The sequence below is a fragment of the Telopea speciosissima genome, chromosome 1 (genome assembly GCF_018873765.1).
Source record: "Telopea speciosissima isolate NSW1024214 ecotype Mountain lineage chromosome 1, Tspe_v1, whole genome shotgun sequence".
NCBI classification, from domain to species: domain Eukaryota; kingdom Viridiplantae; phylum Streptophyta; class Magnoliopsida; order Proteales; family Proteaceae; genus Telopea; species Telopea speciosissima.
In genome coordinates, this window is record NC_057916.1 from 10629926 (window position 1) to 10656545 (window position 26620).

The 26620-nt window shown below is 40.4% G+C and overlaps 2 protein-coding genes across 2 annotated transcripts in view; both read left to right on the plus strand.

Moving 5' to 3' along the window:
- The window catches only part of LOC122649003 (auxin response factor 4-like), a 28704-nt gene extending 2283 nt beyond the window's left edge, over positions 1-26421 (plus strand). The window contains exons 7-13 of the mRNA XM_043842348.1: positions 9217-9336; positions 9443-9518; positions 10379-10541; positions 10639-11396; positions 11479-11669; positions 11796-12013; positions 26309-26421. Coding sequence (XP_043698283.1) covers positions 9217-9336; positions 9443-9518; positions 10379-10541; positions 10639-11396; positions 11479-11669; positions 11796-11976 — 1489 coding nt within the window. The 3' untranslated portion in view covers positions 11977-12013; positions 26309-26421. The remainder of the gene's footprint in view (positions 1-9216; positions 9337-9442; positions 9519-10378; positions 10542-10638; positions 11397-11478; positions 11670-11795; positions 12014-26308) is intronic.
- Positions 25556-26421, plus strand: LOC122649007 (auxin response factor 4-like; the record flags this gene model as incomplete). The annotated part of the gene is made up of 4 exons (XM_043842351.1): positions 25556-25654; positions 25732-25922; positions 26047-26260; positions 26305-26421. Coding segments are annotated over 3 exons (471 nt in total), but the record flags the coding sequence as incomplete, so codon positions are not given.
- Positions 26422-26620: the final 199 nt, after the last annotated feature.

The window sequence follows — 26620 nt, forward strand, 5'->3', positions numbered from 1 at the left end:
AATTTTTGACAAATCACAGATGGATAATATCTTCCTACCCTACCTCCAACATACTGGTAGGATTCTCTTTCTATCCTTAAATGCCTTCTGTAGACTTTATTTATCACCAACTTACTAATTTTGATTCTTCTCCGTCTCAAACTTTGTTTCTAACCTCCTTATACATTATAATGTAGTAGACCGACTGAGATCCCGCTTCTTCTGTAGAAGAGCAATCATAGATTTGATAAAGATAAGACTTGAAAGGAGAGGAGAAGCTAAAAAATGAACACAACCACATGACTTGTTCGGTTCTCCCATCAAAGGGGAAACAATCTAATAAACATTTATCAAAGAGAGAAGTTTGCAAAAGCATGCCAGTCACATACCCGCTTTGACAAATAGTGCTCCCCGCAAACAGTTTCCAAACCCTTACATTGAGTTAAATATTGAAAATGCTAGGTTCTAGGCCTATTTGTAGATTTACCTTAGCCATGTACTATAATTATTCCTGGGAAAAACCCACAAAAATCATAGTTAGACAGAAATAAGAGAGCACAGAAATCTGAAGAGATACAAAAACCTCTAAAGTCCCAGGAGATTCTGCTTGCTTATATTCTATAATAATCATAGATTGTTTGAATGGAAAGATGAATGTCTCTTCCTATAGGAATATAGTCATTGGAGAACTATGCAGCTTGTTAAAAGCAGTCACACACATGTGCATGCTCACACAATGCAACAATCCCTAGTTGCTCACCAAAAAAAAGGAAAAAAGAGAAGTAATAGAAGGGGCCTGGCAATAGATGGGATCAGATTTTAGAACTGGAATTGGAGCTTCAAGAACATGATAAGTATGATAGTTAATGTTTCTGGAGTGTTGCCCTTATCATGGTCAATGTACTGCAGCAAAACCTTGGATTGCATGTTCAATCTTGGCTTGTAGTAACTTACTACAAATAGAGACTTGGTTTTAACCTTTTTTTTCTGAGAAGTGTTGAAATTACTCAAATAGAACATTAGTTGTCCTTTCACTGATCTAATTTCCCTGTAGAATGTGCTGCCATTGCCTTGGATATTAATCTTTTTCGGCTGGGCCTGAGAAGAATGAGTCATGGATTCCAAACTATTACAGACCTAGCTTCTTGATATCAAAACTATGGAGTTATTGGTCATGTGTATGTCATCACTCATCAATTTACAAAACTACCTAATGATTATCATTAAGATCTAGAAGCAGAAATCCTCCATACTGAACTAAGAGGAAAGAGAATCAACTCCTAATTGTTTCCATCTGGTTTTTCCGCCGGTTCCTAGAGGGCAGACCTCGGCCCAACAGTAATGTTGCTCCATTGCGACCTAGTGGTCGCCGGTTTGAGTTGGGAAACAGCCTCTCTGCGAAGCGGGGGTAAGGCTGTGTACATTATGACCCTCTCCAGCATAGTTGTCAAGGCGTCGCCTAGGCATCCAAGCGCCTTGTTCGACTTAGGCGCCTTGGTCGCCTAGGCGGGCACCTTGGCCACCTTGTTCGCCTAGTTGGTATCGCCTTGAATTTTGCCCCTCCCCACCGCCTTGGGTCGCCTAACCGCCGTGACAACTATGCTCTCCAGACCCCTCAGTGACGGGAACCTTGTGCACTGGGTACACCCTTTTTTAGAAACAGTGGATTTGGAACCTAAAAATAATATTTTATGACAAGTACTCATACCCAATAATTGTGGCGTGGTTGCAGATTACCACAGTCATCTCTGGACCAGCTGCTGGGTCAATCAGTCTTGACTGTAAGGCTACAAATATATAGCTTTACACTGTAATGTAGAATTGGTTAATAGTATAGGTTTGCAGAACTGGTTACATATTATAGGTTTTTTAACTTTCATATTTATAGTGGAAATGCCCATCCTCCTACTGTTAAGAGAAACTTCTTTTCATAGTCCTCGTAAGGACAATTACATCTAGACATACTCCAGCAATCTCTCTCTCTCTACAACCGGGCATCTCTCTCCCTCTCTCTGCAACTTCAGTGACCATTCACAGTGGGATTTCATCTCTGACAAATCATTCACAGTAGGATTCCATCCCCAGCCACCTTCTCAAGGTTTCATGGCATATTTAAAGTTTCAGGTACCAAAAAAAAAGAGGATTTTATGGATGGCAGCGATTCTTTTGGGGCAAATCCCACAAGCTGAAATAGACCACTGAGAGATGCTTGTCTTAATGGGCTAAGAAAAATATTGTTCCATAAGTATATGTCCTTTCAACCTCCCAAACTGTCTTTCTATAGACCTGTTGCTCAGATTCAACTGAAATAGTTTTCCATCACGATCAGAACTTTTCACAAATGAATGATTAATAATACCCCTATGTGTGATTGATCAATTCTACAAGAGTTTGGCAACTCAGTGCTCAAAGAAGAGGACAGGTGAAAAGGCAAATGAAGAATGTGAGCTTGATGCTATCCTAAGTTTCAACATATGCCCACTGCTCAAAGTCATCAGTTACGTTTCATGCATCCTTTTATCATAAAAGAGGTTGAGCCCCATCTTTCTAGTGTAAACCTAAACAAAGTTGGATTTTGTTCGTGTGAGACCTTTTGTATCTTAAATTTGGTTCTGTGCTATATAGTTGTGTTATATCTTCATAATCATTTTATTCCTGTACACCACCATGCCCAACCTTTCCTTGCAACCCAATAATAAATATGCCTGAACTTGTCTTTTCATCTCAAAACCATTGTTATAATCTACCATATCATGCAAATTCCTCCTTTGCCATTGTTGAACATCCATTAGGGAAAAAAGCAAAAAAAAAAAAAAAAAAAGTCTACCTTTGTGGGATTCATTATACCACCCCTTATTAAATAGGATAGAGGCACCGCCACAGTTAATGCATATTGCATTTCAACACATTATAGGTTGCTCAATTTTGGCACTTGTTGGAAAATTGGATGAATTTGTAGTCCAACAAGGAGAAGTGCTTTAAAGGCATCTTTATTCTTAATAGATATTTTGACAATAACAGAACCTGAATCAGTACCTGGTCATAAGAAAGAAAGAAGAGAAGAGAGGAGAAGAGAGAAGTCAAAGAGAAAATGAGAGAAGGGAAGAGAACAAAGCCCACGGTTTAAGTAGTGAGCAGAATACTCAAACTGTGGGTGGGGATTGTATTATATTGAATAAAAGAAACAAATTACAATAGGACCACCGGGTCCTCGTCTACAACAACAACTCAGCCTTATCCCAACTAAATGGGGTCAGCTACATGGATCCTTGCCCTCCAATCAGCTCTATTCGAGGTTATACTTGATACAAGGCCTAAGCTATGCATGTCTTTCCGCACTGCCTCTCCATTTTAGGTCTGGCCCTGGCTCTTTTAGTTCCTTCAATCTAAATCAAATCACTCCAACATACTGAAGCATCTAAAGGCCTCCGTTGAACATGGTCATGCTGCCTCAAATGACTTTATCGTAGCTTATAATGTATCAGAGCTACTCCCAAACCAGATCTAATATGATCATTCCTTGCTTTATCCTTCTTAGTTTTGCCACTCATCTATCTTAACATCCTCATCTCCTCTACATTGAGTTTATCTATATGATGCTTCTTAACTGCTCAACATTCTGCACCATACATCATAGCCGGTTGTATGACTGTCCTATAAAATTTTCCTTCAAGTTCTAAAGGATACGCCAATCACTCAACACTCTGAACGCACCTCTCCACTTAATCCATCCTATTTTAAATCTCTGTGAAACATCATCCTCCATATCACCTTCTTTATTTATGATTGAACCAAGATACTTAAAATAATCACTTTGTGGAGTCTCCCTCTCATCAATTTTCACCACCTCATTATCCGTCCTAGTGTAACCAAAGTTACACACCATATACTCCGTAATGTAGTCCTATGTAGGTAGGAGACCTACTAGGAGCCAGATTACAGGATCAATAGCAAAAGGGGTTGCTGGTTCGAATGGACAACACTAGGTTTTAGGTTAATTCTAGGGTTTAGGATGGGAATTTGGGAATGGGTCTTATATGGGTTTAATATGCAGGTTTAGGGGGTTATTATGGGATAAAAATAATTGGATTTGGTTAAGTTAGAAAAATCTGCAGAATTAGGGTAAGGGTTTTGGGTTTTAGGTTTAAGGATCTAGGCTGAAAACTAGGGTTTAGATGGTCAGATGGGACTCAAATTGGGATTGAGTGTAGGAGGGAGAGGGAGGGATGTTTGCTGGAAGTTTGGCACAGATCTGACGGTTGGAAGGTGAATGCTTGGGGATCAAGCTTAAATTCGAAGGAATAGTTGCAGGTTTAATGGAGGGGATGGAAGGCTGGCTGTAGTGATCTGATTGGGTTGATGGGAAAGGATGGATTAGGTTAGAGGATGAAGAGGGGAAGGATATATGCAAGAAACTAAAATTACTTATTGGTTTGATCTCCTTCAGAGGCAGCAGCAGCAACTTGAAGAAGTTCGATTGAAGAAGAAGAAGAACCTCCCGGTACTGGACAGACGCAAGGAGTTGTGAGAGTCCACTCACCCTTCACCTTGAGATCCACAAGGCAACACTCACACAAGGGAGCAATGGCAGCAACAGCAATGAAATTGTATTTTTAAAACTCTAAAATTATGTGGGGGAGCCTCCCACGTTTTCTATTAATAATAAGGGTCTAACGGCCAAGTCCTAATACAATTTAAATTCTTTCTCTCTTCCAAAATCGTGGAAGGAGTGTGAGTCTAATAAACAACTTAAAACAAAAAGACCTATTTACCCTAACAACTTAAAACGCTTTAAATAGCTGAGATTCCTAAGTAACCAATAGGATATAAGATCCTACTAGCCAATAGGAACACTTCACTTAAATTAGACCAAATTGAACCAATTGGATGCAACCAATTTGAGCCGGTTCAATTACAAAATAGAAAATAAAACTAAGTATAGAACTGAAATAAACTATCCTAAGGCTCCTACTAAAACCCTAGGTTTAGGGTGGCTTCCTCAATTCGAGGAGGCTTGGATCTACATCTCTCCATCTTCGTTCTACTTATCTTAAGCCTTGTGATTCCAAGGTTGATCTCCATAAATCTAACTCTGCGTTAATCCCTGCTTTAGTCTCATCCACCAAAATAATATCATTAGCAAAAAGCATATACCAAGGAACCTCATCTTGAATGTCTCTGGTTAAATCATCCATGATAAGCGCAAACAAACAAGAGCATAAAGTTGATCCTTGATCTAACCCAATCGTAATTGGAAATTCACTACCTTGGCCCCTCACAGTTCTTACACTTGTCACCTCACCACCGGGTTCACAACTGATGATTAGAATTAAGACTTAAAGACTGGACAAAAGCGTGCTTTATTCTTAAATTAAAAAAAAAACATTACAGTAGTACCCCTAAGAGAACTGACACACTTATTACCCATAGAACCGATGCACTCGACACTCCCCCTCAAGCTGGAGCATAGATATTACCCATGCCCAACTTGGAACACTCTTGGAGAAATACATTCGAAACAAGGCTTTGGTAAACAAGTCTCCAAGTTGATTACTCAAGCTGACAAACAGAGTGGAAATCAATTTCTTCCTTTCTGCATCTCGAATAAAATGACAGTCAACTTCAATATGCTTAGTCCTCTCTTGAAAGACTAGATTACTAGAAATGTAAATAGCTGCCTTATTATCACAGAACATGTCCATAGGTTTGCTGATGAGAAAACTAAGCTTTTGAACAAAGGATCTAGGCCACATCAACTCAGCTGTAGTATGAGCCATTGCTCTATACTCAACTTCAGCACTAGAACAAGCTATTGTAGATTGCTTTTTACTCCACCATGTAACAAGATTACCCCTGACAAATGTACAATAGCTTTTAATTGACCTTTGATCACAATCAGTACCAGCCTAATCAACATAAAATAAACAATAACAGTGGTGTGTCCATTACAGCGATCAATAAGACCTTTCCCTGGAGCACCCTTAAGATATCTCAGTATATATGCACCCAAAGAAAAAGTTATCTGATTATACAACATGCTGCCTTCCAATGAATCTATCTAGGTGTCTCCAACAACAAAAGATATATTAGGTCGGGTAATAGTAAGATATATTAGGTCGGGTTCAAGTCCTGGAAACAGCCTCTCTGGAAACAGGGGTAAGGTTGTGTACATTTGACCTTCCCCAGACCTTGCTAAACGCAGGAGCCTTGTACACTGGGTATGGGCTTTTTTTTTTTAATAGTAAGATATATAAGTTTGCCGACTAACCTCCGATACTGATGTTTGTCTACAAATTCCTTGTCATCAGACACTACAAGTTTAGCACGAGGGTCTTTAAAAGTTTCTACAAGCTATTTTTTTTTTAGGTAAGGTTTCGACAAGCCTAGCCTAACATTTTTGTCTCACTTAGAAGGTTAAGGACATACTTCTACTAAGACAAACTAAGCCCTTTTTAACTTCAAATGACCTTAGTGCCAAGGAAATATCTGAGGATGGCCAAATATTTCCTCTAAAAGTGTTGCTTTAAGTAAAACTTAACATGTTCAATTCCAGACAAGTCATTACCTGAAACAATAATATCATCAATATAAACGACCAACACAATTACCAATTATGGTTGGGTTACATCAAGGATCAGCCCTTAGCCCTTATTTGTTTGCACTTATCATGGATGAATTAACCAAGAACATCCAAGACAAGGTACTGTGGTGTTTGTTCTTCGCCGATGATATCATTTTGGTGGATGAGACAAAAGCAGGGATTAACACTAAGTTAGAGTTGTGGAGATCGACCTTGGAAACAAGGGGCTTTAAGATTAGTAGATAAAAAACAAAGTATATGATGTGTAACTTCAGTCACACTATGATGGATGTTGATGTGGTGAAAATTGAGGAGAGAGAGATACTGCCAAGTAACCATTTCAGATATCTGGGGTCTATCATGCACAAAGAAGGTGTTATAGATGATGATGTTTCTCCAAGAATTAAAGTGGGATGGATGAAGTAGAGAGGTGCGACTGGAGTATTGTGTGACCAACACATTCCTTTAAAGCTTAAAGGAAAGTTCTACAAGACTGTTGTCCGACCTGCTATGATGTATGAAGCTGAATGTTGGGCAGTTAAGAAGTGTCATATAGCGAAGCTTTGTGTTGCAGAGATGCGGATGTTAAAATGGATGTGTGGCAAAATTAGAAATGATAAAGTGAGGAACGAACGTATTAGAGCTGATGTGGGAGTTGCCCCGATCAGCGACAAGCTCCGAGAATGTCGTTTGAGGTGGTTTGGCCTTGTGCAACGGAGGCCTGGGGATGCCCCAGTACAGAGAAGTGATTTGATACCGATTGAAGGAGCTAAAAGAGCTAGGGGCTGGCCCAAAATGACCTTAGGTGAGGTTGTGGAGAATGACATGCTTAGTCTGGGTCTTGTGCCAAGTATGACCTCAGATAGAGCCTTTTGGAGGGCAAGGATCCACGTTATCGACACCATGTAGCTGAGATTGTCCTGATTCCTTGGACTCTCCTCTTTCCTCTTACTTTCATTTTTCATCTTTCATTACTTACTTTTCTTATCCCATTTCTTCATTTTTACCTTGCATGCCTCTTCATTCCTCTTACTTTGTTTTTGAATGGATACATGTAGCTGACCCCATTTACTTGGGATAAGGCTGAGTTGTTGTTGTTGTTGAAACGACCAACACAATAACTTTAGAGCCTTGATGTTGTACGAATATAGAATGGCAAAGTGACATTGAGAAAAGACACAACCAGCAACAACTCTACTAAATTTATCAAATCATGCTTTCAGGGACTATTTCAACCCATGAATAGCTTTGTTTGGCTTACTAATTTTCTTAGCATTCTCCTCCTAAGCAAACATACCTAGGAGGTTGCTCCATATAAACTTTCTTATTCAAATCAACAAATAGAAAAGCATACTTGATGTCCAGCTGAAAAAGAGGCCAATCAAGGTTAACAGACAAAGAGATCAAAATTCTCACAAAATTAAGGCAAGCAACAGGAGAGAATGTTTCAACTCCATAGGTTTGAGTATAGCCCTTAGCAACCAACTGAGCTTTCAGTCACTCAACTGAATTGACTGGGTGATACTTAATGATATACACTCAACAACACCATACCAGATCCTTAGTTGGAGGTAGATCAACCAAAGTTCAAGTCTTGTGAGAAAGCAATGCATCCATTTCCACATCCATGGCTGACTTCCAATCAGATGGAGTTAAAGCATCTTGATATTTGGTAGGAACAAAGTGAGAGGTCAAATGTACGAAGGATAATAGGAAGATGTGAATAGAAACATAATTAGCAATCGGATAGGCAACCAAAGAATTCTGAGTACAAGAACGAGTACCTTTCATAAGGGCAATAGGCAAATCATTCATCCTGATTTCGCCAGGCAGACCATGACTCTTTTGAGAGTCAGAATCCCTAGGCCCCATTTTTTATGAACTTGCGAATTTTCTTCCATCCAACAAGAGCCAAAGGTTTGGTTTTTCAATCACCAGGACCCAAAGGAAGTTTCTATGAAGTTTTTCAACTTCTCTTTCCCTCCCCCCTGACATAGGGAAGCATGTCATGATATGCTATGAGATGACATTAATGATGTATTTAAATTTTTTTTAACTTATGCTAGGAATTATGTAAGTAATCACCCAAAAAGAAGTGGCGGGAGCCTCATGCACTGGGCAAGCCCTTTTGTTTATTTACTTTTTGACTTAATAAGTTTGAGTTGCTCCCAGTGTGGATGAATCTCTCTCTCTCTCTCTCTCTCTCTCTCTCATGGGAAAGATGTACAAAGGGTGTGAACTAATTCTCACTTTACAAGGCATGCAAAACATAAATATCAAAACTTTCTATATTTTCACGTGTGAAAAAGTTTTCCAAAAAGAATTCTACTAAGCCAAACAATATCAGGATCATAATCTTTTGTCGTCACTAGATTCAGCCTTATATAACAACCACTAGAATACCATGCTTTACTCCACAATGGATAGAAGTATATATGTACCCTGTTAACTGAATGAGATACAATAAATGACTGCTTCTTCTTAAAAGAAACGGACAAAGAGATTCAGACATTTGCTGCACCAGTATTATTCATTTCCTTCCAGAGAGTTGCTCTTGTAGTGCTTTTAACAAAAAAGATGGATTTTAAGAGATATATGTTTGTTACCACTCCTCATTTATTGACACATTTCATCCACATGACCATGCTAAAATGCAGGGGAAGTCCAGCAGAGTTTGTCATTCCTTATCAAAAATATATAAAAAGTATAACCGATCTAGTATCTATTGGAACGAGGTTTAAAATGAGATTCGAGATGGAAGACACAGCAGAGAGAAGGTCTGTTATAGTATGACTATCTTCCATGACTAACCACATGTCCATAATCATTACCCAAAAGAATATGAATACAGTCATTATATAAATATTTTTTTGGGGGTTGCAGATGCAGCGGTGTAGTGACTGGTATAGGTGATGTCGACCCTTATAGATGGCCTGATTCAAAATGGAGATGTTTGACGGTACATCCCTTGTAACTTTTCCATAATCTTGTTAAATTTGTCTTTAACCAGTCACTGATAGTGACAGACTTGTCAAGCATTTTACTCGTATTATATTTATGGCAGGTGTTAAAAGATGACTCAACTGTTAGATATGCCCTACTTGCAGGAATTTGTTCTGGTTGTATGATTATGCTGTTGGGTCAGCGGTTGGATATATGGGCATTGGGTCCTTGATGTCATATTTGCTATATGCTTATGTCTGTGTTTAAGATAATGCTGTATAATAATGAATCCCCAATGCCAACATAATTTAAGATCATAATTCTCATCACTTTTCTAGTTCTTTCCACTTAGTCTATCAAGTAGTTGATAATGGCGTAGCCACATTCAAAATGAATTGCATAACTTGCTTGTCCCATTGTCAATGATACCTTCAGAGGGGTTTAATGATCACTTTTCCACCCTTAGATAATTCTACTTCTCTATTTTTATTCATCTAGAAGAATTACAGCATTTTGTTGATAACTAAATAGTCCAAGTATTTCGGAGTAACCAAACCTCGCAATGAAGCTATTTTCCAAAAGCCAACTACTTTTGAGGGCTCGAGATCCACATCTACTAGTGGTCAGTTGACATGCTTTCAGTTCTCTCTTACTGCCATAGAAAAGAAAAGAACAACCCATGTCTACCTGATTGTGGGGCATGTTTAGATGCCTTTATTAGTAAACCATATCACGAGTCCTGTCACTGTGAATAACTTTTGTGATCATTTAAAGTTGTCCCTCGACCCTCTCTTTAATCAGAAGCTAGCTTATGGATATTTTGAAGCCCTTTGTGGCATATTTACTTCAAACTTCTTTGCAACTGCAAACAAACAGGTCAGATGGGATGAAGATATTGCAAGAGAACATCAACAACGAGTTTCTCCTTGGGAGATTGAGCCCTCCATATCTCTGCCAGCCTTCAATGTTCCATCTGCCCCAAGGTTGAAGAAATTTCGGAGCAGTCCACCATTAACCTCACCAATTATCCCTATAAATGGTATTATCTTCCCTTTAAGAGTAGAACAGTTGAATGCTTATTGTATCTGTATTTGCCTCTGACTTGGAGTAGGTTCAAACTTTATTTTATGTTGCAGCAGGAGGGAGTGACTTTTTGGACTTCGATGAATCTGTGAGATCCTCTAAGGTCTTGCAAGGTCAAGAAAATGTTGGTTTCATACCACCAATGTCTGGTGGTGGAAAGGTCAACCATCCGGTGGACTTTGAGATGAACAATCCAGCAAGCCAAATGTCAACCCGGTTAGAACAGACTACAAATAGTGATTTTATGAGAAAACAATCCTCCACTTATACAGGCTTTGCGGAATCCAAGAGATTCCAGAAGGTCTTGCAAGGTCAAGAAATATGCCCCTTGCCATCCCCGCATGGAAGAGCTGAGGTCAACCTTAGTGCTTGGGAAAAGATTGGTCGTAGTTGCAACATGTTCAATATGTATCAGGGGGCCAACCCAGTGATGTATCCATTTTCTTCCAATGCCAGAAGCATGTATACCCCATTTAATGACACGTATGTTTCAAGCCACGATCCTGTGATGCATCCATTTATGGCTAGTTTCCACACAGAGAGTCTCCAATTCAACATGCCTTCCTTCCAAAAAAGGTTCCCTGGCTGTACAAGGGATGAAGAATACAATCCAAGTTCACATAATTCATTGGAAGAGCAGAAGCCACCTGACAGCTTAGCTGCTCAGGCTACGTTTGACACAGATGCCAAAAACCAGAAGTGTGAAACTTGGGATGAGACGTCCACTGGCTGTAAACTGTTTGGGTTTTACTTGACTGGAGAAAGTCCTAGTCCCAACCGGCAGAGCTCCAGTAGGAGGAGTTGTACGAAGGTAAGCTGTTATGGCGGCACAGTCAGATATTAATTGCTTTTCCTAAGTTATTTTTATCTGATCCTAAATAAACTGAGTGAAGGTTCACAAGCAAGGAAATTTAGTTGGAAGGGCTATTGATCTTTCAAGAATGAATAGCTATGATGATCTGCTGAGTGAATTAGAGCAGTTATTTGCCATGGAGGGCCTTCTACGCAATCCTAAGAAAGGGTGGCAAATTCTTTACACTGACAGCGAAAATGATATGATGGTTGTTGGAGATGATCCTTGGCAGTAAGCATCTCTACTGTAGAGTTTAGACTTGTTGAGTTGTTTTTGTCCATTATTTCCTTGTTGAATTGTTCTGTTCGTTATTTCCTTTAAGCATTATTGAGTTGTTTATTCTCTTGTACTTGGCAGCGAGTTCTGTAATATTGTATCAAAGATCCACATATATACACACGAGGAAGTACAGAAGATGATGATTGGGATGGCCAACGATGATACCTATAGTTGTTTGGAAGAAGCTCCTGGAATTTTGGATGCTTCAAAATCTTCTTCTGTGGGACAGCCAGATTCTCCAACGGTAATTAGGATATGAAAAGTGCTTATATTGGGAATTATGTTTGGTAACTAATTAGCTATTAATCTCCAACCCCACCCCCCCCATTGTTAAAGGACCGAAATACCCTCCTTTATTTTGTGACATCCCATCCCATCCCATCCCATCCCAATGAGGGACTACAGCAGCGGATAAAAATTCGAGGGACCACACGGTTTCGTTCATATGGGTTAAAGGAAACTCGGTCTCTCACATTCCTACTGTTTTTTTATGTTTGAAAAAAACATAAATTAATCACTTAGATTAAAATCATTGGCGAAAAGGTCGCAACACCGTGGAGTTGCGATCATATTAACACCGGAATCATTTACAGCAGAAGATCTTCTGCAGATTAATCTCAGCTGTTAATTACTTCCGTTTACATATTTAACCATCCCAGTAAGTTCGATCCGGTTGGGTCTTCTACATAAACCAAACCGATAACCGGTTGGGTCTTAAACAAACCCACAACCTTTTGGGTCTCAAACACTCATTCTAACCCACACAAAGTCCGTGGGTTATGATCTTCTTCATTCCGGACCTTTATCCGCTGCTGTGCTGTGCGCATCATGTGACGCAGCGGCGGCCATGTTCGCACAGTGGGGCTTACTGTGCACACATGGCCGTTGTTGTGCCACGCGATACACACAGCAGCGCTTCAGTTACAACAGCGGATAAAACTTCCTTCATTCCCATCAATCTATGGTTATAAATGATTCTGGTGTTAATATGCTTGCAACTCCACGATGTTGCGACCGCTTGCCCCATAATAAATTCCCTTCGTGCCTTCTAGAAATATCTGCCACTACCCGTTTCTATAATTTGTGTACGAAATTACCATTATATCCTTCTCTTATTAGGTTCGCGCATTTGTATTTTATAAACGGGTAACCTGACTACCGACCCGATCCGATTGTACATGTCCAAAGACTCAAATCTTATTACGTTAGGCTTTTGATCTTCACTAATTCCGCCATTGGTTGGAATGCTTTTGCAATCAAGAATTGTATTGGTGCATGGTTGGATGGATTTAGGGTTTAGTTCATGGTATTGGATCATACATCGGTCCATATTAGCCATATCGGACATATTTTGCCAAAAAAAAAAATATATTCGATATCACCTATCCAGTATCGGTATCGAATATCAGTCAATATGGATTCGATTGCAAGACATGAAACTTTTTTTTTTTTTTTGGGTGAACGACTGATTTCATGTGGAACAAAGGCAAAGAAGAGTTTAGTAGGCAAGTCTCTCCCTTTTCTGTACAATTGCCCTTTAAACGGGTCATGCAGTTACTTCTCTTTCCACATCGTCCTGATCTCTAACACAGGAGGTACATCGGTTAAAACAAGCGGATTCTACCACAAATTCAATGCAATGTGGGAATGCAATTACTCCATGTACTCAAAGATCATCATGAGTCATATACATTGGAGGCGGTTATGCCTCTATGCTCATGTACATCAGTCCCCACCCAACTCATGGACTGGCCTAATATTCTCAGCTTCGCTCTTCATGATGCCAAAACCCATGAAGCCTTCTAAGTTGCAGTTCTTCCTGTATGGACTCCTCTTTGGTATGGTTGTCATGTGGGCCTCCATGCTTGACAACAAGATGGTTGGAAAGACCATCAAGGATCTTGAGAGGCTCAAAATCATTGCATCCAATCCACGAAGGTACACAGGGAAGCCCAAAGTGTGCGAGTATATACAGAGTAAAAACTCTAAGGTGAAGGTGACATTCCTAACCTAACAGTGCATGACACAACCAACGGGGTGATGACATCAAAATCTTCAGAAAACGTTGGGCTTTGTTTGCCAGGTGAGCATTTGGGAACGTGGGGACTGGGGATCAGATGGTTTGTCAGTCATCATTATGGAAAATCACATGGTTTTGTCTGTCATGCCCATTCCTCCTATTCCCTGTGCTCACAAGGATATACATCATGTATCTAGTTGTATTGTAAGCTGTGTCTAAAGCTTTTTCTCTAGGGAAGCTATTGGGCTTACCCATACCCTTGTCTGGAAGACCTTGTCAATTGGATGTATGTACGATAGAATAGTCATTTTCCACTCCTTGGTTTCAGATATTTTGTTCCCAAACTTTGTGTATCTCATGAATTCTATTTGAATGAAATTTTTTATTTATCAAAAAAATAAAAAAAAATCAAATAGGAGAAGTATCACATTGCTAAGACGACTTTAATAACTCTAAAAGATGGACAAGACGTTCACAGGCTTTTTTTTAGTACAAACACCCCAAGGTGGGGTAACAAATATATTAAGCATCAGGGCAAAATGTGCATACAAACCTTTAGAATATTGTCCAAGACAATGTTTTAGATTTTTTGCTTCGCAATTTCATAAAAATTTTTATGGGAGAGAATTCCCTACACGAACAATGTAACAATGAATCTGCACACTATAAGCAATTACGGATTAGAAAATGGTATCATCCTTATGGGGCCCACATGATCAGAATAGGAGAGAGAAATGTCAGTGTGAGCCCCACTATTTATTATGTGAGGAGGGTATAAAGGAATTTGTACAAGGGCAGTGTACCTATATTTTTCTCAATTTTTATTTTCATCAATGGATGTTCATGGAATTGGTATCGCTCAATGTGCTTTATTAACTATAAGTAAAAGGTTATGTGGTCGTGTGGCCCACATGGCTCCTGCGTTTAGACATAGAAGCACACGACAGTACTGCACTGCCCCCATGGAAAGACAGAAATCCCACCTAGGGCGATGCTTGTGTGAGCTCTCCCATTGGCCAACGCATGAGTGCAGGCTCTGGAGTCACATACTGCGATCTCTTTGCCAAGTTTCGTATATTAAAAAAAAATGGTCCTCCTAGGCATTACTATGCCTACTGAAGTGTAACGCTTCATTATTTGTCACTTGGCAGCATATGGGTCAGTCCATGCAATTTAGCTCGTCTCCAGGGAACCCAGCACGCCCAGGGTGCTACAAGCCATTGGGCTATACCGCACACATCCCTAGGCATGCGCCAAGATGTGTGCAGCACAGCTCAACCACTGGATGCCCCCGGGCACGCCCTAGGCGCTGGGCTCCCTGGAGACAATCCTGATCTCAGTCAATGTGATAAAGGATTAGACCAAAGTAATAAGGGAAATAAAGGAAAGAGAATAAAATAAAATCAATGGTAAAGTAGAAACTTTTTTTACCATGACCCTAAATGGTTGTGCAATTGTTTTCAAAATATTCCAATTTTGTTATAAAAAAATTTGTATACTACAATAAATCTCTTTGATTTAAAAAGTAAAATAAAATTATAATAAAAATATAAGGGAAAGAGAACGCTACCTAGTTGCGTGCGGTGTGCGGTTCGTGCATCTAGACATAGAGCCACACAAAATGATTGATGCACCCTCAAGAATTTCCATCTTTCCATGGGAGTGTTACGGTCATTTTGGGCAGCCCTATGTCTAGGTGTAGGAGCCATGAGCTACCCACCACTAGGTAGATTTCTTATTCCCTAAAATATAAATTTAGGGTTGTAAATGGATCGGATTCGGCTCGGATAGTGCTATATCCGAATCCGTCTCCGATTAGCTTTCAGACGGATTCGGATAGTGCTAAACAGATATAGATACAGATATTTTATCTGTTTACATGTAAATATAACTTTTTGGATAGCTATAGCCTATCCGTATCCACATCCATTTAGCTTTCGGACAGATACGGATAGTGCTAAATGGATACAGATTTTGACTATTCATTTACACCCCTAAATATAATTACCAAATATGGTCAAAATCTTGAATACAATCATGATTATAAAACTTTTCTTTCTCGTTTAAACTTATATCAATTGCTTTTGATAAATCAAAATAGCGCCACCAATCACAATTGGACATGTGGCGTTGTCTAACCCGATCTGAGGAACCATGTCTGACGGAAATGCGGGTCGACATCGTACATCCATGATGGCAGGCCCAACCGACCCTCATGGGTCGATTCGAAACAAGTCCATTGGAAGTCGTAGGGCAAGAGCACACTGGGCAGGGAGCCAAGGACCTTGAGCCGTCCTTAAGGATCGGCCTTCAAACATGGGCTACATGAGCTATCGAGGCCAAGTCTATAGATCGGACCAATAGGTAACCAAGGCAATAAGAGAGTCTATCCGACCCCAAGAGGTCGGCCCCGATAGATTCAATAAATAAAAAGCTTAAAAGGGTCGAATTTAGCTCGTCTCCAGGCAGCCTAGCACGCCTAGGGTGCTGCCAGTCATTGGGTTGTACTACACACATCCCTAGGTGTACGTCGAGATGTGTGCGACACAGGTCAACTGTTGGGTGCCCCCTGGCAACACCCTGGGCGCTGGGCTCCCTGGGGACGATCCTGATCCAAAAGGGTCGGCATCGCAACTGACATATTGAATGACGAGTGTGACCCAGAAAATGGGTCCTCGGTCTTCTTCACTCTGTTGATTTCGAATCTCTCTTTCCTTATCATGCCCAACCACATGGCATGACGGCATAGTAAGCCATGTTGGGTGTCACGTCAGCAACTACGTGTGAGATCCAACTGATCAGCGTTGCTAAGCCATGCTGTATGGACTGTGGACTCAGAGCGTTGCGGAATACAAAAGCGAATATCGAACCGCTGGATTGGAATCAGGTAAATTGTGCTTAAATAGATTCTATTTCGACAAAAATGCCAAATATACTATGAAGCTGAATGGAATTTTTGATTCCAATGGGGGCTCTACGATCATTTCAGGCGAAAGGAAGATTGTTCTATTAAAAGAGAAATTAAAAGAAGAGTAAGAGGAGAGAGAGAGAGAGAGAGAGAGAGAGAGCACACTGTCAAAAGTTAATCCCATTATTAGGTTTAAAAGAAAAAGAAAGTGGATTAAACTTACCATCTATTCTTTATTATATATTTCTTTCTTCTTCTTTTTTGACCAGAAGCGAACAGTATTTTATTAAAAAAAATCCTAGAAAGAACAATTCTCCCCCAAAGGGGGACGAGTTACAAGAAAAGGAGGCGGAGGACCCCCCCCAAACAAAAGACAAACCTAAAATAGCAGCACCTTTAGCAAGAAAATGAGCTTCCCTATTAGAAGATCGCGGAATGTGCCGAAAACAAATGAAAGTAAAAGAAGAGGCTAAAAAGAGGAAATCCTCAACTACAGCTCTAGACGCCCAGTCAGTAGAGCATGGAACATTATTATAAGCATTAATCAAAGACAAGCAATCACTAAACACTGCCACAGACTTGAGCCCCAAAACAGAAGCTAGAATAAGGCTATCCCGCACAGCTTCAGCCTCTAGCATGAGAGCAGACAATTCAAAGTTAGCTTTACATTTCGCAACGAAAAAGTCCCCCAAAGGAGATTGAATGAGGACACCACGCCCTCCCTTACAAGTAGACGCGGACCATGCCCCATTAGTGAAAATCCGAAAGCAGTTAGGAGGGAGGGGAGGAGGAGGACCAGGGTCCAGGACCCCTGGCAGAGATATGGGAGCAGGAGATGCGCACACATGACCTTCCGCCACAGAGGAGAGGATGGTTGTTGAGGTTGCATGTAAATCAGGAACAAAGCAGTCAAAAACAATAGCATTACAACTCTTCCAAATCTACCCAGTAATGGAAGACCATAAGATATGGAAATCATGCAAAGATGGCACAGATTTGAACTTTTCAAAAAGAAAAATTAGCCAACTCTGGAAGCACTCACCAGAAAACTCATGAACATTTAGGCATAGAGGAGATACATACCAAACCATTGCTGTGAAGGGACAAAAAATAAGGGCATGAGTAATGGACTCTTCCTCTTTATTGCACACTGGGCAGATACCATTGAGAGCCATGTGCCTAGTGCAAAGTAATTTTTTTACAGCAATAGAGTTAGAACAACACCGTCAGATAAAGCAACGAATTTTAGGGACAATATTTAGACCCCATAAACGGGGCCAGAAAGACCCAGATGAAGAGGATGGAAGGGGTACCCCTGCCAAGGCAGTAAAATAGGCTGATTGAACAGTGAAGCAACCCGACATTGCTGGTCTCCAGAACCACCTATCAACTTTGTGGGCGAAAGCAAGCGGTAACTGAATAATCATCGTAGCCTCATTATCCGCAAAAATGGATCTAATAAGGGAAGTCTTCCATTGCTTAGTTTGAGGGCAGAGCAACTGGGAGACAATACTAATAGTAGGGTGGTGATGAAGGCTCAAAAATCTCCCACCCGGAAGGGAAGGGAGCCATTTGTCCTTAAAAACAAAATAGGAAGAGCCATCACCGATAGATCTATAAAGGCCTTTTAGTAAAAGGTCCTTACCCCGGAGTAGACTCCTCCAAGCCCAAGAGCTTGTGGGCTTCCCTATAGCCTCAAGGAAGGTAGATGTGGGGAAGTACTTGCCTTTAAAAACCTGGGCCCAGAGAGCATTCTCATTATGAAGCAAGCGCCAACACTGCCTGGCCAACAGAGCCAGGATAAAGCATTCAAGATCACAGAAACCCAAGCCCCCGTCCTTCTTTCTCCAACATAACTTTTCCCATTTGACCCAACAGCCCCCCTAGCCACCATTATTTCCACCAAAAATTCCTAATAATTTGGGTAATAGAATGATAGATGTTTGCAGGGAGCAAGAACATAGTCATGGAGTAAGTAGGCAAAGCAGAAGCCACTGCTTTAATAAGGATTTCCTTACCAGCAAAGGAGAGGAGATTCCCCTTCCAGCCAGAGAGTTTATTCTAGACCCTCTCAATAATATAAGAAAATAAAGCTTGCTTGAATCTCCCGAAAGAAGTAGGGATACCCAAATATTTCCCTAAATTTGGAACTTCACGAAAGCGAGTAACAGAACATGCAACCATCCGAGTATTAGGAGGGGTATGGGGCCTAAACCAAATGTTGGATTTATCGGGGATCAGCATCTGCCCTGAAATCGAGCAGTAATCTTCAAGGATCCGAGAGATGGAGGTTCCTTCAGCAGAGCCGGCTTTAGAAAATATCAAGCAACCATCTACGAAGAGCAAATGAGAGACTAAAGGACCAGTTCTGCTAGATTTCACCCCCAGAACCTCTCCCTTTCGGCACCAATCATTCTACAAGAAAACCCCTCCTGACATAAGATGAATAAGTATGTGTTGAAAGTCCAATAACATTCTTCTTCTTCTTGATAGAGATTACTGAGTATAGTGCAATGCTCCCCAACCAAGGATGAGGAGAAGAGATGCCTGCCCAATAAGAGGTTTAAATTCTTTTTTTTTTTCCTTAAATATTTCCTTGCTAATTTTATCTTTTTGGCTTCGATTGACACGACAACGTTGTAGGATCAAGCGCTTGCCAATCCCCCAAAAGACGTCTTGTGAGGGAAGGTGCAACTTTAATTCCTTATTGCACACCAGCCAACGCACATCGCTCCGCCCGAGCTGGGATCTAAGCAGGGCATTTTGGGTATATTACACCCCCAACAATCCCCCCCCAAATGCACGCCCAATAACAAAGCACCCATGGCACCGGGGAGACTCGAACTCTTGACCACCTGCTCTGATACCAATTGTAGGACCAAGTGCTTGCCAATCCCCAAAAAATGCCTTGTGAGGGAAGGTGAAACTTTAATTCCTTATTGCACACCACCCAGCGCGTATCACTCTGCCCGAGCCGGGATCTGGGCAAGGTAATTTGGGTACATTACACCATCAACAAACGTTTTATCCATGGTATCGGGTGCTGGATCAATTAGGATAAAAAGATCATGTTATATACATATATCAATAGAAAAACATGGGAGAGTAAGTTTTGTTGTATGTTTGTTTCTTGAATAATAATATTTAGGGGATAATGAATGTTGGATTTTTGGTATGTTACAGTTAGTATTAATTAAGTTAATTTTCTTCCGATTCAGTTTGCTGAGTGATGTTCAAGAGAAGGTTCAATGGATGTAATGTAAAGTCTGATAGGTTGCAGGGTGATGATCATCCAAGGAGGAACGGCTTCACTGAAGGGGGAGGAGGATCATGACCTGCACATAGTGTTAGAGAAGGAAAGCTATGAAGAAATGGTTGATGCAAAGCTGGAAAAGGCAAGGAGGCATATGCTAAAACTGATTAAAAATGTGCAGGGATAGAAGAGTTAAACGTACACTTGAGCTAATTACTTCTTGTTATGCTTAATTAGAGATAACTTTAACTACACTTATTAGTGAAAATTTTAATAAACCTCATGGTGGGGCGAGAGTGAGTACAATATATAGGTAAGAAGAGATCGATCTAGAGGTGGAGAGAGGACTTCCTTAACCTTTTGAAGCGGGTCACTAACTCATTGAGTTATTTAATTGCACATATGTTCATCTGCATGTACGGATTAGGGACCAATCCCTGGTCCCCCACTTATTGCCATTTAAAAGGTGAAGAAGGGTATTTATGGAAACAAAAGGGACAGGTGTTAAAACACCTGAATGAATGAATTGTACATACATGATCGAAAGTTTTGTGCAGAGGACCTGAACTCTTAAGCCCATTTTGCAACAGTGAGGGCATGCAAATTCATTATCTGCCAAGATGGGCTCAGGGACAATACCAAGCCCAAGCCCAAGCCCATCTCGACAGAGACAGTTGGTCTTTGTAAACCACCACAAGTACATGGTCATAGGCTCATAAATAGCATAGCGAGAGAAAGGAATATTTATCAATCAGTAGGTCAATTTTCAAGTCTTCAATCACGAGGAGGGAGTCATCTTCTTATATTTTTTACTGTGCCACGTGCCGCATGGGTTGGGTATCCTTTTGCACAGACAAAATTTGTCCGTTGAATACAGTTAGACACATTATGTACAGTTTATGACAACCGTTAGATTCGGCCACTCTATAAAATGAATTTAGCTCATCTCCACGGAGGCGTGTGCCAAGGGTGCTGCCAGGGGGCATCCAGCGGTTGAGCTGTGCCGTACACATCTCGGCGCATGCCTAGGGATTTGTACGGTACAACCCAACGACTGGCAGCGCCCTAGGCGTTCCCTGCTCCCTGGAGACGATCCTGATCCCTATAAAACAGTGCATCAATAAAGTGCGGTGGAATCATTCTGTATATAAGAGAACAACGAAAGGTACCTCTTCCCTAGTGGCTCAGAGAATCTTTTCCCAATGTAATTTACATCTATGTATATTTTTTCCACCCCAATACCTGATGTATTCGGTTCTCCCACAGACATGGCGGGAGCTAGAGGATCCAACCCAGCAAAAACAGGGGTTTTTGGATCATTTCACAGGCGAACGACCCCTATGAAATGACCAACCCCTCCCTCCGCCCCCCTCCCCCCCCCTATTTTTGCTGGGCTGGATCCTCCAGCTCCCGCCATGGCTGGAGGAGAGCCAAGTCCATCGTGTATGGAGGAGGGGTTTTTTCCCTCTTTTTCCCACCTCTTTGCAACTCCTACTCTCTTTCTTCTTATCCATGCTATTCCGGCAAGTTATTTGGTGATTCAAGCGAACGAATCCAGTAATATAAGGGAGTAGTTCTAGTCGCTGGATTAAGATTTAAGATTTCACGTTTTTAGAGTAGCTTCAAGCTTCATAATTTTCATGATTTAGGTGTCATAGTTTAAGGTTTAAGGTTTTTAGTATAGAATTTCATATACTTTTTTATTTATTTATTTTTTTTATGCGTGTTTTGAATTTTGATGGCGTTTTGTAATTATTCCAAGGGAAAAGATTCTCTAAGTCCCCTTAGTTGGGTCCAAACCCGACTCGACCCTGACTCAAGGTCTAAAAAATCCAACCTTGACCCGCCCTCAGGGTCGGGTCGGTCTGACCTTGATTGGCCTAGATCATGGGGAGGGGAAAGGAAATGCATGGACTAGAATGGACCGGGAAAAAAATTATTAATTTTACGTAAAATAATACAAATAAAATGTATTATATCACTTATTATCTTCATACATAATATATTATAGGGTAAAATACACATACTCCCCTAAAATGCACCCAATATTCCTCATACCCTCTTAGGTTCTGACAAGTCCACATACCACCCTTACTTTACCCCCCTAAAATCATTTAAGTCCACACCGTTAAGTTTAGGTGTTAAGTGCTAAAAACTTGACCAAACTACCCCTTTCTTCTATCTTTTCTAAATTTGGAAAGACCTAATTGCCTTGATCTATTTGTTCATAATATAAAAAGACTTTTTTGCCTTAACCTAATTTGAAAAGATCCTTTTACCCCCATTATTTATTCTTAAGAACGTAACCCAATTTAATTACCAAAATACCCTTGCTAGGGCATAAAATGCCCTCAACTTCCCCAAATCATTTCCCCAAAATCCATCTTTCATTTCTGAAACTTCTCTCAAAAGGCTCAACATCCCTTAATTTTTCGGCAAATCCTATTCCGTGGTCATCCCTGAGATGTGATTTCCCACATGAGAAGGCATAGATCTGAGATCACAATATCCACCAACTCTAGCCGATACATGACCCGTTCTGTAAAAAAAAATTTGATTTTGAGGGTTTTTGTTCGATCCTGACCGATTTGTACCGATCCGATACTATCCTGATCCGGCAAAGTTTCAGTCATGACCGACGATACCTGAATATATTTTAAACCTTGATCTGGATGGATATTGGATCGATATCTGACAAGACCGATTTCTAAAACCCTGACGGGGAGAAAGTTGAGGTGTGTAGCACTGTAGCTACGACACTAGGGCGTCCTTTGGAACGGAAGAACCAGAATCAGTTTAGAAGTGGGAAATAGTGCATTCCAAGTTTTTTTTTAAAAGAAACCTAATTGTAGTTGGGAAAGGAAACGAGAAGCTAATGAACATTGACCCTTTTTATATATATATATACAGTGGTGATAGACAGAGGTGATATTTTTCCATATACAGTGGGGAAGGGGAAAGTTTGAAAGTTGGCAGAGAATCGGATCAAATCGGAAGAATGAGGGATAACTCCCCCCTAGTGGATCATAAAATCCTTGTGGGTGCGTCAATATTCTACTATGACGATCATTCGCTCCAGGTACTCATCAAATCTATGGGTTTAGGTTTTTTTTTTTTTTTTTGGTTCCATTCTAACTGGTTCTCTGTTTGTTTTTGTGTTTTGTCTACTGTTAGTTTAGTTTGTTGAATGTATTTTAATTGAGATTGGGTGTAATTGGAATCGATGGATGGATGGATGTGCAATTTTTTAAGGTTTTGTTCTAATTTCGGATTATTGTTTGTTATATATGAATCAATAACAACTCTGCAGCAGCAGGAGGTACAGTAGTAAGATAGCATGAATTTCTTTGACGACTATTTCACTGCAGAAATTTATCCCTGCTGCTGCTGCTGCTCAACTACATACGGAGGAGGTACCAATAATAGAAAGCGGTTGAAGAAGTCTACTGAAAATTGCCGCCATGGTGTGGAGAATAGTAATATTGCACAAAAAAGAGTAGTACTTCCAGAGAATATCATGATTCTGATTGTAAACAAGTTAGACTTGGTGAGCTTTCATCGATTTAGTGCAGTTTGCAGATCATGGCAATCGATTGCCATTGCTGCCAAGAAAATACATCACTTTCTCCTTAAACCTCAACAACTCCCATGGCTCATGCTTTCCTCCTCAGAGTCAGAGTATCATTATCATCATCGTCGTTGTCGTCATCATCATCGTCATCATTATCATGGGTTTTTCAGTCTCTTCCATCGCAAAGCTTTTAGGTTACAATTGCCTGAAGTCTATGGCAATCGGTGTGTTGGGTCTAATTGGGGATGGTTGATAATGGTGGGTAATATGAGATGCATTTTTCTTTTGAATCCATTTACTAGGATTCGAATTGAACTTCCACCTCAATCTACTCTTCCTACTATCGATGAGGGAAATTTATATGAGTTCGCTCAAAAGAGTCTAAACTGCATTCGCAAGGCTATGTTGGTGTCACCACCTTCTACGGATGATTGTTTGGTTGTAGCAATTTTTATTAGACGCAATTTAGCCTTCTGTAGACCAGGGGATAGGGCATGGACCCCATCGCCATTGAAAATCTCAGAGGGAAATATTTTGAAGACATTATTTACTATGATGGAAAATTATATGCCATTACTTTCAATTATGATCTTATACTTGTGGAGTTGGTTCCTCATCCAAAAGTAACAAGTTGTAGCATTGCTCCCCCAGCAGCAGAAGAGGAAGAAGAAGGTCATCATAATAAGAACCTTCTCCCCAAGTCTGTTTATTTGGTAGAATTTCTTGGAGAGTTGCTGGTGGTTATTAGATGGGGTGTATATGTTCGTCGATCAATTATTCCCACTACTAACTTCAAGATATTTAAGTTAGATCCACAAGATCGGTGCTGGATTAAGGTGGAGGACTTAGGTGATCAAATGCTATTTATTAGGACAAGTACCGGCTTCTGTCTCTCAGCACTTGACTACCTCCCTCGATATAGAGGAAATTCCATATATTTCATAGTTGAATACAATGACATTTTTGACATAGTATTTGGAAAAAAATCTTCCCATGATATGGGTGTCTTTCACTTGGAAGATAACAGCATTGAACCTTTTTCCTCAAGTTATTTGCATACTTCACTGTCTCCGCCCATCTAGTTCACACCAATTTCTTGGTAGAGAGGTGATGGGGGTTTGGGGACGGATGTTGAGATTGGGTATGGGATTTTTATCTTCAAGCTTGTTTTATGATTAACATTATGACGGGGAATAATGTAAATTTTGTTACTACTTTTCATCCTAATGTTATTTGAAATGGCTCTCTTTTATTTTATCCTATTAATGTGAATATTGTGGATCGGCTTCCAAATTTTTACAATGTTCATTTGGGATTGGGGTGGTTACTCTCTCTCTCTTCCCTTTAAGAGTAGAACAATTAAATGCCTTATTGTATCTGTATTTGTCTCTGACTTGGAGTAGGTTCAAACTTTATTTTATGTTGCAGCAGGAGGGAGTGACTTTTTGGACTTTGATGAGTCTGTGAGATCCTCTAAGGTCTTGCAAGGTCAAGAAAATGTTGGTTTCATACCACCAATGTCTGGTGGTGGAAAGGTCAACCATCGGGTGGACTTTGAGATGAACAATCCAGCAAGCCAAATGTCAACCCGGTTAGAACAGACTACAAATAGTGATTTTATGAGAAAACAATCCTCCACTTATACAGGCTTTGTGGAATCCAAGAGATTCCAGAAGGTCTTGCAAGGTCAAGAAATATGCCCCTTGCCATCCCCGCATGGAAGAGCTGAGGTCAACCTTAGTGCTTGGGAAAAGATTGGTCGTAGTTGCAACATGTTCAATATGTATCAGGGGGCCATCCCAGTGATGTATCCATTTTCTTCCAATGCCAGAAGCATGTATACGCTATTTAATGACACATATGTTTCAAGACACGATCCTGTGATGCATCCATTTATGGCTAGTTTCCACAGAGAGAGTCTCCAATTCAACTTGCCTTCCTTCCAAAAAGGTTCCCTGGCTGTACAAGGGATGAAGAATACAATCCAAGTTCACATAATTCATTGGAAGAGCAGAAGCCAGCTGACAGCTTAGCTGCTCAGGCTACTTTTGACACAGATGCCAAAAACCAGAAGTGTGAAACTTGAAATGAGACTTCCACTGGCTGTAAACTGTTTGGGTTTTACTTGGCTGGAGAAATTCCTAGTCCCAACCAGCAGAGCTCCAGTAGGAGGAGTTGTACGAAGGTAAGCTGTTATGGCAGCACAGTATAATTGCTTTTCCTTAGTTCTTTTTTATCTGATCCTAAATAAGCTGAGTGAAGGTTCACAAGCAAGGAAATTTAGTTGGAAGGGGTATTGATCTTTCAAGAATGAATAGCTATGATGATCTGCTGAGTGAATTAGTGCAGCTATTTGCCATGGAGGGCCTTCTACCCAATCCTAAGAAAGGGTGGCAAATTCTTTACACTGATAGCGAAAATGATATGATGGTTGTTGGAGATGATCCTTGGCAGTAAGCATCTCGACTGTAGAGTAGACTTGTTGAGTTGTTTTTTTCCATTATTTCCTTGTTGAATTGTTCTGTTTGTTATTTCCTTTAAGCATTATTGAGTTGTTTATTCTCTTGTACTTGGCAGCGAGTTCTGTAATATTGTATCAACGATCCACATATATACACACGAGGAAGTACAGAAGATGATGATTGGGATGGCCAGCGATGATACCCATAGTTGTTTGGAAGAAGCTCCTGGAATTTTGGACGTTTCAAAATCTTCTTCCGAGGGACAGCCAGATTCTCCGACGGTAATTAGGATATGAAAAGTGCTTATATTGGGAATTATGTTTGGTAACTAATTAGCTATTAATCCCCCCCCCCCCCCTTCACAAAATTGAAAAAGCAGATACATAGAAATCTTCTAGTTCAGAATTCAGGTCAGTTGTCCTATCTGCCATTATTCTAATTATAAGTTTCACTTATTTACTTATCAGCTACAAATATCTGAACTCTTGAACAGAGTACTTGAATGGTAGGTGAGTTGGCACCACATTACACAAAGGGTCCTGGTTTCAAGCCTTCTTAAGTCCAGTTCAATGGCCACACACGCCTTGAATGGGCTGCTCGAAACATGGTAGAGACACAATTAGAACCTGTTACTCATGGAGATGAGAAAGGTTAAGATGTTTTATTCCTCATTTCTTTTGGGCCTTTTG